This window comes from Hemibagrus wyckioides, linkage group LG21 (assembly GCF_019097595.1).
Source record: "Hemibagrus wyckioides isolate EC202008001 linkage group LG21, SWU_Hwy_1.0, whole genome shotgun sequence".
NCBI classification, from domain to species: Eukaryota; Metazoa; Chordata; class Actinopteri; order Siluriformes; family Bagridae; genus Hemibagrus; species Hemibagrus wyckioides.
The window spans coordinates 14,227,450-14,247,083 of record NC_080730.1 but is presented as its reverse complement, the minus strand read 5'-3'; the positions used below and the strand labels follow the sequence as shown (position 1 = coordinate 14,247,083).

At 37.9% G+C, this 19,634-nt stretch overlaps 1 protein-coding gene across 3 annotated transcripts in view; it reads right to left on the bottom strand.

The window, feature by feature from the left end:
- The window catches only part of rassf5 (Ras association domain family member 5), a 45,399-nt gene that overhangs the window by 13,710 nt on the left and 12,055 nt on the right, over positions 1-19,634 (bottom strand). For 2 of the 3 annotated variants that reach the window (XM_058373163.1, XM_058373164.1), the window contains exon 2: positions 10,074-10,204. In XM_058373163.1, the coding sequence (XP_058229146.1) occupies positions 10,074-10,204 (131 nt within the window). Of the gene's footprint in view, positions 1-2,123; positions 2,792-10,073; positions 10,205-19,634 lie in introns of those variants that run through there. The other variant, XM_058373165.1, reaches the window with a different exon arrangement.

The following is a 19,634-nucleotide window of genomic DNA, read 5'->3' as shown; positions in this document are numbered from 1 at the left end:
ACATGAAACACACACACACAAACACACTCCATGCACACTAATATAAAGCTAATTATAGCACTGATGCATTGCTACTGCACCAAAGCAGCTTGACCACCATGTGCTCTACAGAATAACCAAGGGTGTGCTTTAGGGTACAAACTGTTAGTTTCATAAATCATTTTATGCTCAGCGAAGCCAGCAGCTGCAGCAGTATCTGACAATCGCCTGTAGTGAGTTTGAAAGACAGACTGACACAAAAAAAAAAAGCCTGTGAGTCCAGGATCATTTGCATAACTTGTCATTACAGTGTAAAATGGAGGTGATGTGTGTGTTGTAAGCCATGCTTTTTAGCCTGATATATTTGGAATAATATAAGCATCTTCCACCTTTCAATCATTAAGCATCATGAATTGTGTTTGTGCATGTACAAGGTTTTCAGTTCCAAAAACTCTGCACATAGTGATCATGATCCCTAATATTTGTCTACCTTTCCCTATTCAAATGTTAACAACTGGCTGTAACGACAGTGTTTCAGGGGGCGGAGCTTTTTTGTTTGTAGACATTTGTTTGCTCCACACACTGCCTTCTATGATACGTAGGAGGACATGGACATGGACGTGGTGCTGATGTTCAGTGGGTGTCATATTTGCTCAAGCTTGGGTTAATGAATGACGGGTACATGGAACTGGTTGTACGTTCCATCAATTCTTTCCTTATTGATGCTGAATAAATACCAAATACTACACCATTTATAAAACTGTATTGCTCTATGATAGGTGGAAGGACATAAAATTAGCTTTGACAGAAATACTTACTTCAACTACAAGATGAAATCTGATCTGGAGCTAAGGTTACACTACCAGTTCTGCAACAATAACCTCAACTCTAACCTGGCAACCAGAACTGCACAGACAGCGCCATCCTAGCAACTGGAGTGACACAAAAACCCACATCCTGGCAGCCCAAACAATGTATGATCTTATTTTCTAGTTGTATCTATTAGAACAACAGACCAGTTAACTAAACAATCCTGAAGGCAACCCACATAAGCAATCAACAATTCCTTGGCTACTCTAAACTGGTCACTTACACTGTTTCTACATAGAGGATGAATAATTCATAGTATGAACAAGGATCTTTTCAAACCTGACACTACTGAAGTTGAGGTAAGCCTGGTGAAGGAGAATTCAAAAGGCTGACCTGATAGTGTACGCTTAACCTGAGAAGATAATGCTCATACAAGTGCAATGCAATTTTTCAGGATACAATAAATCAGCCAAGCCATAATTAAATTCATTTTCAGGTTTTAAGCTACACAGATCCGTTATATATCGACAGTAAATAAGCTGGAAGGGCAACTCCAATCGGTGTAAAGCGATATGCCAGCTGCCTTTGCGTGTTATTCATCTCAGCTTGGCATCTTAAACAAATAAATTTGTCTCAATTTGAACTGAGCTTACATAACACAAGTGCTTGTACATTTTGGGAAAGTCTGTCCACTGGGAAAACATAAGAGTTGGAAAAATTTAGGGTGTGTCACAAGACTAGGAGATGATTTAAAATTCAGCATGGCTCATTATTTCTTATTTAGAAGCATCTCCATCTAAAAATATAATATAGGAAATGGGGTTGTGTTATCATCTCTTCAGCCCGCTCCTTTTGCTTAATTTCTCCATCAGAGCAGCTCGAGGCCAGAAGAAATAGGTCCAAAAATGACAAGCAAGCTGTTAAAGCTGTTGTTACAATTAGCATATTTTTCTGACACAAAGGAAACAATGAATGGGGGAAAAAAACTTCTCCAACTCCGAGGTTTCATTTGGGTAAAACAGTCTTTGTTTTCATGTTAAACTTTCCACTAAGAGATTTTCCATCATCAAAGCTTCAGAGACATTTTTCCAACTTTGGAAGGCTATGTTGAATAGTACACAGAAAATATCTTTCGAAAAACACACCCTAAATAAAACCAACACACAATGTTCTTTTTCTCCATACAAGTCATCATTGCTGCAACTTCAGAAACTTCAAGAACGCAACCTCATTTCCGCACTATATGACTGTCATCTAATAAGAAGCACTTCTCTGTTTCGGTGATCTTCAAAAACATACACTGTTTGCTCTTCTTCCCGCTTCCCCAGCATTACCTTGTCCTGTTGCTTGGCCTGTGCTCGGCGAAAGAAGGTGGTCTTGGCGGTGAAGAAGGCAGAATCATCATTCTCCTCGTCCAGGCTGCAGTAGCCGCTGCTCATGCTATTGCTACCGGTCATTTGCGGGGCCTCTAGCGGCCCCCGGCACCATTCCAGGCTTCAGGCAGTGCAAGAAGTAAAGCTCTGACCAGGATATGAAGAACGGCTTCAAATAAATAAACAGAACTCCTGGAGTCAGTTGAAGGGACAGACGGAAATCCGAGAGCAGGAGAGTCGAGGTATCAGAGTACTTCTGCGTATCACTGCTGGAGGTTGCGGAAGAGCAGCAAGGAGACCTTAGTTCCTCTTCCTGGCAGGTCAGCAATACAAGATCTCATTGAAAATGAGAAGAAGTGGCCTTTTCAGTTCGCTCCCTGAAATTTTTCCGAGTCCACATCAGCTCAGTTTGTCAGTCAGATGAGAAAAGGAAGGAAGAGGAAGATCTGTCTATGTGAAGTGAAGTGCTCATGTAGGCTTGCTGTCAATAGTGAAGGTTGCTGCATACGCTGGGGTTGAGTCTGTAGACGATGCGGTGCAGTGTTGAATGTGCTTGTAGTGAGTAGCGCTGTCAAGGCTGGGAAACAACCTGCTTACTGCCTTCCTGCCTGCTTTACCAGAGACTGTGAAACTGAGCAGTGCTGACGTATGACTCCCTCCCTCTCTCTCTCTCTCTCCCTCCCTCCCTCCCTCTCTCTCTCTCTCTCTCTCTCTCTCATAGCCTTGCTCTACCATCAGTGGTTGAGTCTGTTCTCTCTCCCCTGTCTCTGTCTCTCTTCCTGCATGCAACTGCTCAACCATAGCCACTTCCTCTTAATGAAGGAGACACTCACTTTCACAAACAGACACAGACACCGGGAGAGAGAGAGAGAGAGAGAGAGAGAGAGAGAGAGAGAGAAAAGACAGATACACCACACATGATCCAATCAGCATTTGGTCCTATTTTACATAGTATCCAATATGCAAAATGCTGGTTTTTGGGAAGAAGAGCAAATATGTCTGAATTTCGAGTGTACAAATGAGAAAAGGAAGCATAACCATTTACACAAGCAGCACTGAATAGAGGAAGCTGTGATGGCTGCGTAAACAGAGTACACTTCATTATAATGAGCCTTTGAAAAAGCCACAGGTAGAATTTAATGGCCTTTATAATGTACAAGCTATTGTTATGGCTTGCATTATTAATTCATTCCAATGCTCTTTGGCTTGAAGTGTAGCCATCGCTTACAATAATCACTGACACACACAGTGTAACTGGTCCAGTGATGGACTAATATACATGTACACAGATGTACACAAGCTTGCCCACAAATGTGTTCAGTGTATGAACCTGAAAACATTTGATATTTATATTTTTTTCCAGACATAAAAATACTAGCATTTTTTTCAACAACTTTTTTAAGTATTAGTGTCTTCATTTTAATACATTTCTATAGCAACTACTCACTCCTGGAGACTTGTGTCTTATGGAGTGAACTTATGGAGTCCCATAAGTTGTCCACCACAAGAAAGTGTGGAAAGACTTTTTGTAATAGGAAAAAAACACTTCAAGACATGCTGTTGTTGGAAAATAATCCACTTCAGGATGGTATCTGTAACCCCGCTTCATCACACTACACTACTGCTGATTAATTTCCTATAACAGCATACCCTTTCATGTTCTCTTCCCTACTTATACGAAATGGGGATCATATTTTAAAAATGGTGCTGTTTGGGGTATATATATGTGGCTTGTACATATTCTTATTACTAGGTTCTATCATTTCTAGAAGCAAATTAAATTTCTGTATTGTATTATATGTATACACCATAATTGCTCCATCCTCTACAATTGGTTAGATCTAACTATGGCATTTTCTCATTCTTTGACTATAAAACAATAAAACTGAAACTCTGTCTTCCAAACTACTCCTCAATTTTATGTATTTGTATTTACACCCAATGCACACCAAACCTACTACATAAATAAAATACATTCATTTTGACACACAAAGGCTTTAAACCTGACCGTTGAAAAGGCATCACAATAACAAAACCTTCACATCTGCAGGTCATAGATTACATGACTGTTGACCTTTCTTAAAGCCCAGGAGGCACCCCTGGACTTAACCTATAACCCTGACCTTGAGTAGTCAAGACCAGCTGAGTACAGCGTAATGAGAGGGTAAATACCTTCTCAATAGCAGCCTGGGTATTTAGCATTCAGCATGGCTCATTATTTTCCTCATACCAATATCTTCTCTATGCATATACAGGCTTTCTCTGTCCACACCCAACTACATTTTACAGTGTGATAAAAAGCCTGGGCTAAAAAAAAATTAGATAAAATGATGGCCTCCTTCAATAGAGGGTGGTTGAAAGACTCTTTCGATTTCCCATGTCACTGCTTTACTCAATTCTCATTGAGCGACAGCTTTGGACACAGGCCAGTATTCTTGTAGATTCTGCCAATGCAGCAAAAAGCCTTGGCTCCTTGGATCCCAAATCAAAGAATGACAAATGTGCCTATAAATGCTGCTGGGTGATTTTGGCATGTGTGGCTGTAGATTAAAAAAAAGACCGTTTCTATAAATGCAGACAAATTACCTGAAGCCAAAGCCGTTTGTTATATTACCATAATCGATGAGATGGTTGACGGAAAGAAGATGGAGGAGACAAAGATTGCTCTCCTGGGGGTTTGGGGGATTTATTGACTTGCCCAAAGATGAGGATCCCTGCTCTGCATGGCATCAATATGCCGTAGTAGTAGAACTAGGGGAAATGTTGGAGGGGCTTTCTGCAAATTGCTGTGAAGGTAGATAATCAATCCCATGACAAAAAAAACGAACTGCAGAATTACTCTTCCATAAAAACAGCCCTAGAATTGTCAGGGTTATGAGATTGGATGCATTGAGCAGAGAGTTCACCAGCCAGAGGCCTGAGGAATTCTGCTCATTGAGATGCTCATTTGTTCTGGACAGATATGGGAATTGAATTGAGAAAATGTCACAGCAATAGCAGGATTTTTAATGTACAACGTCAACAGTTTGTGCAACTTGATGAGTGTAACTTCAGATCCCCAGCTGTTAGGTCAGACTTTGAGGTTGCCAAACATAACGCTCCAGGATGACAACTGTAGGGTGTGTAGGACCAGTGTGTAGGGTGTGTAGGTCAAGTATGACAGACTGGCAAATCTGACAAACCCCATCTCCATAGAATTTTCTTGGATTATTTGGAACAGCAGGTGAAACACTGAAATAGGCCACAAATATCTGAGCTGTGACAAGTGCACACATTATCAGCAGAAGAGAGTTAAAAGTGACAGGAGATCAAGAGACTGGTAACTTGGCTGGATTAGCACTGTTTTAACGTAACTTAGTATTTCTGTTGAAGTTAATAAGACACAAAAACGATCAAGTATCCTGAAGATTCCTGTTGTGAGAAACTGACACTGGAGACTCCTTCCATAAATGTTAAATACAGACATCTTCACCATATGTTGAAATGTCATGTTAAATATGTTCATTATTCATTTTTTAGTCTCATTTTTTAGTCTCAGTGATAGATTATGTAGTGCATACACGTTCCTGTGAGTGAGCTGTTACTATAGAAACAATAATGTATTAGACTGAGCACATTATCATACACCTTCATACACAATTCTGTCTTAAAGCCAGCATTACTGTACCAGCTACTGGTGCTTTCAGGTTTGAACAGGTTTTTTATTCAGTATCCAGTCTCTAATGATAGACTCCTCTTACACATTGGTGTTAAATGCAGCATCAGATCCTTTACATGATCAGCGTTTCAGACCCCTCTTTGGTAGCCAGGACACCTCATGTCGCTCTCTTTCTCTTACACTTTGTGTTTAATAATGCACAGAGGCTCTAATTTCTTTCTCCGCCAATCGTGTGCCAAGCTCCAAGCCACGCATAAGCTAATTTATGCTCCATCAAATCTTGAAGGTTATACTACCACATCGTGTATGCCTGCCTTCGGATTTGAATATGAGAGCATGTTAGTATTCACAGGAGGCTAAAACTTATTTGCTGCACAGAATAACAGTTAGGGTAACAGTTAGCATGTCAAGGACACAGAACAGAGTGTTCCTATTTCGATTATTCTCTCTCTCTCTGTCTCTCTTTCTCACTCTCTCTCTCTGGTCTTGCACACTGAGAGACTCAGACACTGAGAGCAGCCCTCATGGTCTCACTTATAAAGCATACAAGTTTGTTGTCTTGATTTTATTTGAGTTGTTGCTATGGTGATCTACAACCGAATGGCAAAATGCTGCCACTGTGTTACTGTGTGTGTCAGTGGGACACTCTGACAGCTCCTTTCATTAGCTAGCTTTGCTGCGATGTGTCTTATCTAGCTATCAAACCTGTCCAAGCAAATGTTAAGGGGTTAAATGAAATGATTCCACACAATTCAACACTACACTGCTAACTTGATTACTATCTCCCACACTGAACAGCTAATTTTATCTCCTGATTCTTTATCTCCTACGCTGAACAGCTAATTTTATCTCCTGGTTACTGTCTCCTACACTGAACAGCTAACAAGGATGCAATAGCTAACTAGCTTACAGGAAGATTTCAAAAGTTACACCGATGACAGGACCATTGCAAAGGTTTATTTTGTGGCGAACAGTTTGCTAATCACCTGCAAATCTGTAAAACCGACTCTAGGGACTCACTGGATTGCTATAGGGATGGTATTAAAATATGTTAATACATGAATGTATTTTAGATAAATATAAATCTGGCAGCACACTGGTTTTTGTAAAATCTCATTAGAAACTTGGAAGAGTTTTAACCTTTAATCTGTGTATTACAATGTATGTATGTACTATTAAATACATCAGTGAATTGGATCAGAGGATAAGATTAAACTGATCTGATACAAAATACATACTAGCTCCGACAATCGCTCACCCCTAGCGAACAGTGAAATGCAGATGTTAGAGGTAAGGAACTGTCTCTGTGAAAGAAAGATAGCGAGAATTTGTTTGAAGTCCGGCTGCATGACCAGGAAGTTTGCTACATCTCATGTGTATTAGAATACAAACAGGAAGCCGAGACTCTAGGAAGTTTAGAACTTCGATAAGCATCATTCTAAATACTCAGAAACGGAGAGATTAAAAATAAGAAGCTGCTGAATGCTTCTCCACTGCTGGAACACCTCTGAGGGGGTTTATACAACATATATACACACACACACACATGTGTGTACACACAAAGGTGTGTAGGTTGCAGAGGGCACATTCATGTGTGTGGTTTCCATGCGTGAGACAGGAAAAAGGAAGTCGAACAGGCACCAATATTCTTGCGAAAACACATACTAAAGGAAATGAAGTAAAAGAGCTATTTCATATATGCTGAAGTTTAGTAGTTTTTATGTTCAGTAACATGGCTTCCATTGAATATGAAGTTAGAGGGATATGCTGTATTTTCTAATGAATATTCAATTCAATTAAACTTTTAACAAGCATTTTCACCAATAGACACTGCCCCAAAGCAGCTTTTTTTAGGAATATAGAAATTCACAATATAATTATAAGTAGTAAATATTAAATTTATCCTTAATGAGCAAGCCAGAAGTGATGATGGTGAGGAAAAAACTCCTTGAGACGATATAAAGAAAAAAAAAACATCAAAAGGGAATCCTGGATAATGCGATAATGAATCATTTCCTCTTCTTTTACTGTGTACTATATGATCAAAAAGTGCAATAATGTACCCAGGAAATGATTTTCATTTTAATAATAAAGACTATCTTGTTAAAATTCACTGATGGAGAATTGAATGCATCAATCGCAGTCCTAAAGCCTAAATCTCCATGGTTTGAAGAGATACTATCTAGAATAATCTCCAGGCTGTCCATGTGGGATCATCCTCAGCAGCAGCGAGTGGCTTTCAAGTGATGAGACTTTAACCAGACGTAAGACATCATGATGGATATAAAACATGGTTTGGAGTACATCAGAGGCTATGGGTGCCAAAATTATGTGCTGGTACAATGATTGCAGGAGTATAGGACAGAACACTGGGTTTGCATGATTAGGGTAAGGCACTTTCTGAGAACATAATGTACCCTTTTCAGAAGAAATATACAGTGGCAGTGAATGAGAGGAAGACTACAGAGATGCACACTGAGAGAAATCTTTTATTTTTTTTTCAGATAATGATGTAGAGAAAATACACCAAGGCATTGTCCTGCTCCGTGCTGTCCTGTCTTATTCAATCTTCTCACTTTTGTAAAAAATGACACCTCTATCTAATTATATCACAATAGTAAAGCACTTTATAGTCCCATGGCATGTTTTGTCTCTGAAACAGCTTTCTCAGCTTTGAGGTTAAGTTGGCCTTAGGGTGCACACTGGTCTGCAGAATTTAATTAAACCTTTATTGTAATTAAGTTAATTTCTGTGTCCTTTAGCAAGCTGGTCTCTTTCTCGTAACGGCTGGGAGTTAAAGCATCAGCGCGACATCTGAAAGCTTTGACACAATGGATGTCAATCTAGAAAGTACATAGAGAACACAAAAGCCTCTAGCACTAATGGAGTTACTCCTGTAGGTAATATGTAGCAGGCTTTGTACTGGAGATCTATGATCCTTACAACACCATGCAAAAAAAACAACAACCCAAAAAACAAACTGATCTGTCATTATACTAGCAGCTCCCTCTCATGGTGAGTAGGGTTAATATTAAAAATAATTTTTGTGGCACAACACAGTAAGATTAGGATGTTGTCTAATCTATACAGTTCTGAAAACTACATTGAAATATGAAATCTTGATTGTAACTATTCAACAACATGATCAAAAACTGACATTCAGTGTGTGATAGATAGACTGTATAACCACGTTCGTTAATCTGACACGAAAATGATGATGGAGGTTTATCTACCTGACATGATCATTACAGAAAGTAAGACTAAGAAGTATATTAAAAAAGTTTATGTTTAGTTTCACGTTAGTGAAATTTATGTCAACTTGTATTACAGGTTTGTTGTGGGCACACTGTCATAGAATCGTACACCAGTGGAAAGACATTTTCTTATATTAAGAAAAACAAAACAAAACAAAACAAAAAAACTATTTTTTGTTTTAACCAAAAAAATAAAAAATAAATGGAGGCTGCCATTCTGAAGGGTATACTTGCTTTAAATCTTAAAACACTGACCAAACAAATGAACTAGAGTTAAACCAGACCAGAACTAGAGTTAGAAAACCAAAAGTCGGGAAACCAACTTTATTTTCATCATCCTAACAAAGCAGGAACCACAGCTTACAGTTTAAAGACCAAGGACTACTGACTAAAATTTGGACTGGCTGGAATAAAAAGCTACAGCTACACCAATAACCTCCGATAAGATTGAAGATTGTTGTTTATTACAGGTTGTAAATGGAAGTGTGTGTGGTTAATGCTTGATCTTGAGATGGTCAAAAACAACAGGGTCTAGATGTGCAAAGCTGATAGAGACATTTCCCAGGAAGTCTTGCAGTGGTAATTGTAGGCAAAACAAGATTCAGATCCAGGGGGTGGATCTGATTCCTTTTATAAATCGATGATTAAGCCTAACCCAAACAACACTGTTCAACACAAGACAACACATTAAACCGCCTGAAACACACTGCAGCCTCTGGACATTCAGCTCAGGTCCGACTCCTAACCATGAAAATTGAGGAGTACATGCAGATGGTCGCCAACTTTGTGGCACAATAATGAAATATTCTGCATATCAAATCCTTATTAAATCCATTTCATGAAGTCAATTCCAGGTTGCAAAACCAAAATGAGTTCAAGTTCAAGAGGGTGTGAATACTTTCGCAACCCACTGGTATCACTTATGTCATGAGTATATATTTCTTTAGAGTTAAGGAAGTTTTTTTTCCAGTAAAATGCAACTGAAGTGTGTAAGCTTACCTTCGCTGGAGGTGCTGTAGAATATGTCCTGCAGGGGGAGGCTGTGGGCGTCTCCTCTTTCTGCCCATTTCCCTGGTTACAGTCGAGCTGAACATGGTTCTCACATTGTAGATGACAAGTGTAACTGCAGTCTGGTGGATAGACACAGACACACAACACATCAGCAACTGAACAGAAGAGAAAAATAACCCCCACAGAGAACTAACAGGTTGTAAAGTTCAAGACATGGAAACACTGCAAATGGCAGTTATAGCCATGTCAGTGTTTTGGGGAGTTCTGGGTGATCCACGTGATCTTTCTTAGATTGATGAAACAGAATCTTCATAAATATAACCTCTTGCTTTAGTGTGTAAAAGCACTTGTGGTAGGTAATTGTATAAACTACCCTTTCTGGATAGTGCAACTATATTGCAAACTCTAGTAACATTATGAATAATATATTTATTACATAATATATTTATTACAAACAGCAACTACTAAAAAAGCATTTTAATCTTGTGTATAGCTCCCCCTTGTGGACATAATGCTCCACATACACGAGTTTAATTGTTGTTAAAGTTACGCTTTCTATAAACAGATGTTTACTTCTTTATGGATGAATGAACTAAAACTGTAACTATGATCTCTGTCACAGGAAAGTCTCCCAGACAGACGACTCTGTAGTTTCTCAGGAATATGATGGGTTGTCGCATTAAGGTCAGAAGAAAAGAAAGAAAATGATGCTTCTGTGAATGCAGGGCTTTCTATCTGCTGTAATGTCAGTAATAACATGAACTAACTGTGTTCATAAATGTTGCTTAAAACAGTTTAATTAAATATAAACGGATATAAAATATGGCATTTAATTTTATAATAAGTAAAATATATATATATATATATATATATATATATATATATATATATATATATATATATATATATATATATATATATATATATAGTACTTTACTTGTAAAATGTCACAACAGTACTTTTACTGGTTTGATTCTCAAGCCAGTCGTTCATCAGGTGTAGTTCCGATAATGGTCAATAGATGGCGACAAATTATCTCAGCCAGAACCCAGTGAGCTCAGTAGTGTTTGCTCATTAAAATACTGGCATATCCAACTGTTCCACAAAGCCTGCCAAGACACTTTTCTTTGACATGAAGGTTACCCTGGCAGTGGAGCACATTTTCTTTTCCATTACTGTCCCTCAGGGTCCTTTTGGACTTTTTACGAAACAAAAGCACACATAATTAAAGTCATCTTCTAGTAACCACAGTGTTGGTCGTAAACACTTAAGAAACTGCTTTTGGACTGAACTGCAATAGGGCCAACTTCTGAATCCAAACCCCAGCGACTATAAAGCAACTATTATGAGATACATAACAACACTATTATCAGAACAGCTGAAGACTACAATGAGGTTAAGGACAGCCTGTAGCTCCTCGTTTATGCAGCATACATATATAAACGAAACAAGGCAACGCACATCTAAAGCTTAAAAAAAGCACCTTGCACTGAATCAGTTGGGTTTACTGCAATCCATGGAACTCACATCAACTCAAAGCGTGTGACTTCAAGAAACAAGTGTGATAGTGTGGCTCAATTTCCTTGGTTTCAATTTTGTTGTCTTAATCTAAAGGTTTGGTACTTTCCACTGTACGGGCAAACATATTGTGAAAGTGATAGCAATATATCAGATACAGAATTAAGTACATGGCGAATTATCAGTATTGAACACATTGAGGCACAATTGTAAGAGGAGAAGGGTGGATGAGCAAACAGAGAGGATGGCCTGGGAATAAACACCCACACTGATAACACCCACGGAAAAAAGAGGTCACCTTATTTTTCACCAGTCACTGTGCATCGCAGGGCAGCATGGGTGTGAATTGGAGATTAAGAGAGTCTGTCCAAAGCAAACAGCATGAGCCAGGATCAGGAAATGCGTATCTGGGAGGACTTCCATCCTGCTCTGCCTGTCACCTTCAACCTTAGCAGCAGTCCAATCCAAATGGGCTCCAGTACAACATTAGCTTGATGCCAGCTAATGGCTGCTCTTAAAATCACCTGGAATATAATGCTAACATTGTGATTCAGTCACAAGCTAAAACACAGCCTTACACAGCTGGATATTTTTTTTATTTTTATTTTTTTCTTATCGTGAAATCAACACTGTGTATTTTTAATACAATGTCAGTTTGATATTCATGATGCACATCAGACTTAATCTTTAAAACATCTTAAATGTGGCATTTGTCATTTTTAAAGCATTTCTAAATCTATAATATTTACAAAAACTGATTTGCAATATTGCCACGCAACAGATCTTATGACTATTTTCGCTTCAGGCATTTTTTTACTTTTCCCCAGACCAGAAGAAGCCCCGTCCCTTTTCCATAAATGGCAACCCATTTGGAATATATTATTTCAGCATAATGTATAGGGGTCAGCTTAGAGAAAGAGTTTGTCTTGTCAATGTTTTCATTGTCATCACAATTTGCCTCACAGGCAGCAGGGGGTCTGAAAATGACAAATATCCTTTCTAAATATTATTTCTGATTCCATGCTAATACTGTGGCAGATAGAAAACCATTTAACTACCACAGGTTTATACAGAGATCTCTGAGGTCTATAGTAGGCACAAGGGACTTTTCTGTTGGTCTAAAAGGAAGCTCTTAAACAGCCCAGATAGGATTAAGTAGATTTCTAGTGCACGCATTTCAACCTTAAGCTATTTAGTCCATTAGCCCCAAATACCCTCAGCCCCTTTTGGCCTCAAACATGATGCCTTGTAAACATATGCTCCAAACCATTCTGCACTGTTGGTTGACCTGCTTAACCTGATAAACGTGAGAGAAGATGCTTAGTCTTAAACCTGGGTTTAACAGACTGTAATGTAAAGTGGTTCGTTAAATGCCTCAAAAACACAGGAAACAAGAAGAAATCTATATGTGATACAGCACTGAAGAGACTGTGATGTGAAAAAGCACACTATTGATCTGTTGGGACATTAGCAGCACAAACAAGCAAAAAGATGGAACAGAGTTGCCTTCATGTACTCTATATATTTTTGTTTCATTGAGTGTGGAAAGACTATGTGGTTACAACCAACATGGGAAGAAAAGTGGCAAAGATTTCCACACCCGCAAGAATACAGGAGCCATCTGAATTATTTGTCCAAGACAGAGTCACACTATAGTGATACACAGTCATACTCAGGGTTTGTAAGCAGTTACAAATCAATTACATGAACATAAATCAATACCTTCTGACCAATCAGATTTAGGAATTCAAGTGGCTTATAATAATTTTCTGTGTGGTAATGAATCATTAGCCATGATGATGACCATTTCACAATAAAATTTAATTCCATTATTGTGACAGGCCAAAATAGAAGCAGTAATATTGACATTAAAAAAAAAAAGAAACCAAAAAACAAATAACACAAAATCTTTTGGCATTTAACTAGTTTCCTTCTATGGAGAAGGTCACTTAGTTGATGTATTACCGGGCTTATCCCTTTAAGTAGCACTTCTCATTTTAACATGCCACTTCCCCATGAATACAATGAAAATAGATGTAATCTGAGGACAATGTTACAGATATGTCACAGAGCTCACAGAGCTGCTTGAATTCCCCTTGTTGTACTTGGAATGCAAAGGATTTCTTCAGAAATGCAAGGGAGAATATTGACTCATGTTTATTCCCCCCTCACATGCCTCCTTCCTTCCCATTTCCCACTATCATATCTTTTGTTATCTACCCCACTTGTCCACCATCAGCATTTCCCTCACATCACTTCTGCTAGAGTGGAAAGGCTGCTGGTCAATCGGGCAAAGGCGTTTTTTTTTTTGTTTTGTTTTGTTTTTTTCGCTGACACCTTTCTTTCGATCTCTTCTGCTCACTGGTTCTGTCTGTGTCAGCAATGCTTTCTGCTGGTTTTTCTTTCTCTGGCTCAAATACAGTAACCTGACTGCATCACCTTGTGCTTGCTTTTAAGTGAAGTCTAAACTGGTGCACGGATAAAAAATTCCTAAATGAAGTCTCTGCTCTTATCAGTCCTGAGACATTAAGTTGAGTTAGATATAAATCAGTAAATAATTGTGTAAGTAGAGATGGATCAGAAGTCGGGAAAATTAGCATGTCCTCTAAAAGTCCTCTCTTAACACCTTCCGTGTTTCCTAGGTATTATTTCATCCCAGTAGTTTGCACTTTGTACTTATACTTATTAAAAAATGTATGTGTCTGGTCAAATCAAACATTTTATGGAAAGATGGTCGGATTGGTTACCAATAAACAAAACAAAATCCGTTGATTCTTCGTAGCAACTAATCAGAAATAAATCTGAATCTGAATAACAAGCTAAAGATACACAACCAGTGTTCTAGAAAAATATCCAAAATAACCGAAATTTTATATTGGTATCAAGACAAATCATCTAAAATTCAACTCAATTTAGATTTGTGGAATTTTAGTCAGAGTACAATTATCAAGACCTGATGTGTATTTGGAAACAAACAAACAAACAAACAAACAAACAAACAACAAAAAAATCTTAATGGAATATAGTGTATGTAAATGGAAAAATCTGGGTTTTTTTAATTCTATTTTTGATGTTAGATGAGAAACGTGTATGTGGAGATCAGCACACAAACTGACCACTTCCTGTAATTTAACGTTTTCTCCTTAGCTTACATTTAAGACGTAATGAGGAACAATTTAACTGGAGGAAGCTGTTTCTGTGCCTGAAAACCTTAAACAGAACATCAGTGTATTCTGGCTAGAGCTTAACTTCTCTGTAACTCTAGCTGGCATGTCAGCTCTTTGATTGCTGTTAGACCGGCCAGTCAACCCCCACACCTTTTCTTCCACCTGGTATTGACCTGGGACAAACCCTGTTCTGTTTCTTTTCAGCACTCTCTTACATGAGAAAAAGCCCTCTTTGCTACTGCGGGCACTTGTGCCAAAGTCAATACAGCACTTACAGACACTAAACTGGCAAACATCCTACTGTGTCAGGGGTTTATTTACATAGAATTACTACTAATACATCAACATAACTCCTCTGGACATGCACATAAACATCTTCAAAAGCTAAGAGTTAGTATGAATGATGGCATTGGTAATTGGTCAATGGTAGAAGTTATAATCGTTCTCTTTTCCTTTTTTTCCCCCCTTGTCTTTCCATTGGCCTGCTTCTAGATTCAGAGGAGCAGCCACTGGAAAAACCAAGTTCATCCCCGAAAAACAGACAAAACTGGGCAGGAAATAAGGGTAGAAAAAAATCCATGAGAGAATATCTAATGTCAAGAGTCCAAGGAGCAAACACTGTGGCAATGTAATCACACACTCAAATAATTCAAGCAATGATGATGATATAGTTAAGCTGGGGTGGTGGTGGTGGGGTTGTTTTTATAATGCTACAAGTGTAATGTCTGGCTTGGGATACAGGCAGCAATTAAATTAAAATATACAGACACACTAACAATGCGTAGACGAAGCGGCATCCAAAACGACCAGATATACTTTGTGTAATGTGATTAAAATGTGCCATGAGAAAATTACAGCACAAATATAGAACCATTATACCATGCGGTCTACTCCTTATACTGCATTAGAACAGTGCAAACTAATCCTAATAAATATTTAGGCTTCTTAAAGGAAAATTCCATTACGAAACACTATACGGTAGCATGCTCCATGATTCTGTTGCTAATTTATTGCTTGGTGCTGTATTTTATTATTAGCATAAAATCTGACACTACAGAAGCTGACCAGTGTGACCAGAGTGCACAGATGAAGATATAAGAGAGCTCAAGCACTAGTTTTTCAGCACAGCCCTGAACATTTGTTTGAGAGCTTTGAAAAGAGACACAAATAAAAATTTCCTCCTATTAACACCACACATCGAGAGATATCAGTAAAGCTAAACATCCTGAATGGTTAACCGGTAGAAAAGAATGTATAGTGCAGATCCAATTAGGCTTCTGAATAGCCGTGTGCTTATTTAGAGCCTTATCAGTGCCCAACATGTACACACTCACAGTACGTATGTGCATTTATCAGAGCCAGTGAAAGGTCGACTGTCAACTGCTTTCAATAGTCCTGTAGTGAACAGAATGTAATTTATGGCTCATTCGGTGGAAGCAATAATAACGCTTATTTCTGGGTTATTCCCTCATTTTGGTCTTTTAAATGTTATGTTTTTGTCACATTCAATGTTTATATATTCTTAGAATTTACCACAAATTACCTTATAATGCGTTATAATGTGGTTATAATGCGATGTCATCTTTACAAATAACTGTACACACAATATAAAGTATATCTCAATTATCACAGCTAATAAACAATTATTCTAGTTTATACATCCTGCTAAGATCTTGTTTTATATAAAATATATACATTTCCACAAGCATAGTATTGAGATTTTTCTGAAAATTGTACTTAAGCTAAGCACTATAATAGCAGCATAAATACAATATATTGCCAAAAGTTTTGGGACACCCCTCCAAATCATTGAATTCAGGTGTTGTTTTTCAGGGGTTGGGCTCAGCCCCTTAGTTCCGGTGAAAGGAACTCTTAATGTTTCAGCATAGCAAGACATTTTGGACAATTTCATGCTCCCAACTTTGTGGGAACAGTTTGGGGATGGCCACTTCCTGTTCCAACATGACTGCACACCATTGCACAAAGCAAGGTCCATAAAGACATGGATGAGTGAGTTTGGTGTGGAGGAACTTGGCTGACTTGCACCTCAACCCGATAGAACACCTTTGGGATGAATGGAGCGGAGACTGTGAGCCAGGCTTTCTCATCCAACATCAGTGCCTGACCTCACAAATGTGCTTCTAAAGGAATGGTCAAAAATTCCCATAAACACACTTCTAAACCTTCCCCAGGCCAACTACATATTACATTCATGTGCATGTAAAGGCAGACGTCCCAAAACTTTTGGCAATATAGTGTATATCAGATTATTTTTAGATTTTTTTTTGTTTTGAAGAGATTAAAAACAGATATGAATTATAATCAAATAATGACTCAGAAACCAGTCTGACTGAGGATGTGAGCTAAACAAACAGATGTGTAACTAGGAAGAGTGCTAAGTACAGCAGTAGCTGAGAAGAGCACTAACCACAGCAGCCAGCAGATGCAAGAGTAGGAAAAAAAAAACTTAGGCTAATAGTTACCCCAGCAAGACAGGCAAATGTAAGGAAAAGGTTATACAGTATAAACACCATGCATAAAACAAGCAATATACTGACACGGCAAAATACAGCATGAGCTAAAGCTTAAGAGTAGAAAGTTTGAGTAGATAAAAGTAAAAACATTTTGAAGAAGTAAGAGTAATCCTTGAGACTTCTGTTGCAAACGCAGGCTCGGAGCTGAATGTGCAAAGATGGAGGAAATAAGGTGCTTATATATGTATGTAGTGGCCAAATGAAAGATTTGAAGCCGAATAAAAATAAAAGATTTTATTTGCTGTTAGCGAAAGCAAATTAAAGAAAATATCGCAGAAGCACAAATTTCCATAAAAAGTCATGAAGCTCTGTCTCACTCTTTTATGTTTATTAAACAATTAGATTACATATTATGTAGTAAAAAGTGATTTACAGATATGTATTTTTTTTGTGTTAAAACTATGGCCTTGTATCTGTTGATTATTATGAATGATTATTGTTAAACTTAGCTCTGGTACTTTTCATCATGATTACAATTATCAAGAGCAGACAGATAGATAGAACATAGACAGAACAAGACATTAGTCAATTCTAAGAAAGTATGCAATACTAAGATTAAGACTACAGTTCTAAGAAAGAAGGAGATAGGGGGTGCCTAGTAGAGCCAGGAAAAATAGAGGTGATTTTTTGCTCAACTGCACAGACCCTGACATTTTGTGTTTTTGGTGTCTTTTCGATGACTTATTGCTGAAGATATCTTCTGAAGACTTATTTGACTGCAATAAAAACAAGTTTTGCTCCTTCTCATCTAAGAGATTTTTAAAAAAAATATTTATTCAGTTTAATTTTTGCAAGTAAATAGTAAATAATAGGTAATTGGAGAAGATCCTGGACTACCCTGTGATGTGTCCACTCAGAGAGGGACTCTGAGTTCCAAAGTGCAGACAGTGATTCTGTGATGCACAGAAACATATCTGTTGTATGACATATTGCAAAGTTTGGTCTAAGGAAAAGGGGGATTATGGAGCAGATCATGTCTGTATATCAGAAATATGTGTGCATCACATGACCTTGTTTCCCAAGCAACAGTTCAGAAAAAAATGTTTCTCTGTTTTCCTAAATTTTTAAAGTCAGGTCTTTTGTGTAGTTTTTGATATTCAGTTGGGCCGAAAATTTGTTGAAACCTGGCAACCCTAATTAATGATGTTTCTCTTTACGGGAAAATCACCTGCTAAATTCAACTTCTCTATTGAACATAAGTAGATCTAAAACTTCTCTACATGTACTGCTAGGCTATATGATGAAGGACTGTATGTTATCCGATCCCAAGTGCCTATTACAGAAGTTACTCGAAGTAGTCTAGTGCGATCAAGTTTTTGCTCCCCCAAAATCTATGGTCATAAGCTACTGCTGGTTAAGAGATGCTCCAAATGAAATTCTGATATTTAAACATATGCTATATTGTAACATATTGTCAAGTGCTATTGATCATCATATCCTTTAGCTCTTCTTTGTAAACCATTAAGAATTCTTACCTATCATCTAATGCCAATCATACTGTAGCTGCATTCGTTGTTCCAACCTGAAAATCTTCATCTGAGCTCTTACAGCATCGTCTTTAAACCCCACTGCTCTCACAGTAACCGGTATATGTGAGATCACACCTATCAGTCAGTCTGTATGAGGCAGGAATCCGGTACCTCTTCATTTACCATGGAGACTGACAAGAATGATGCCGTCCTCTTGTATGCTCCTATATGCTCCTGTTACTAAAGGCCTGAGGCTCTGAACTATAGACCATGCATTAAGCAAAAACAGCACAGAGCTTTTAGTAGACAGAGATTGATATTGGCAGGACACCAATCTCGGTCAATAATAGGTTAAAAGCATCATATTCGTATTGATTTGATTAACTAGCCAATATGTCTGATGACAAAAAGTTGGGTTTATGCGTCATTTTGGAGGACTTCATTTACAAAGCAGTATCATCATAAGCTACATATATAGTATATTAAAACAGTGTAGTATACTATATAGTACATATAATAATTGTAATGTTTTTATGGACAGTATGTTTCTTTAAAGGTATGAAAAGCATAAAAATATAAGTATCAACACTTATACTGCCTTTTTCAGTGACAGCTTTTCACTTTTTACTAAAGTCTGTATGTACACTGAGACTCATTTGTTAACCTTTTAGTAAAGTTGTACTGTATGCAAATGTTTCTTTTTGTTGTTGGTATTTTTTCTTTTTCATGGTAATCTAAAATGAACCAAAAAATTCCCTGCCATATTTGCAAAAGTTTTGATAGCACTGCTTTTCTTTGTTCCCACATGTGCATCACCAGTAAATTACCAAACATACACATAACACTGCTGATTGACATTTA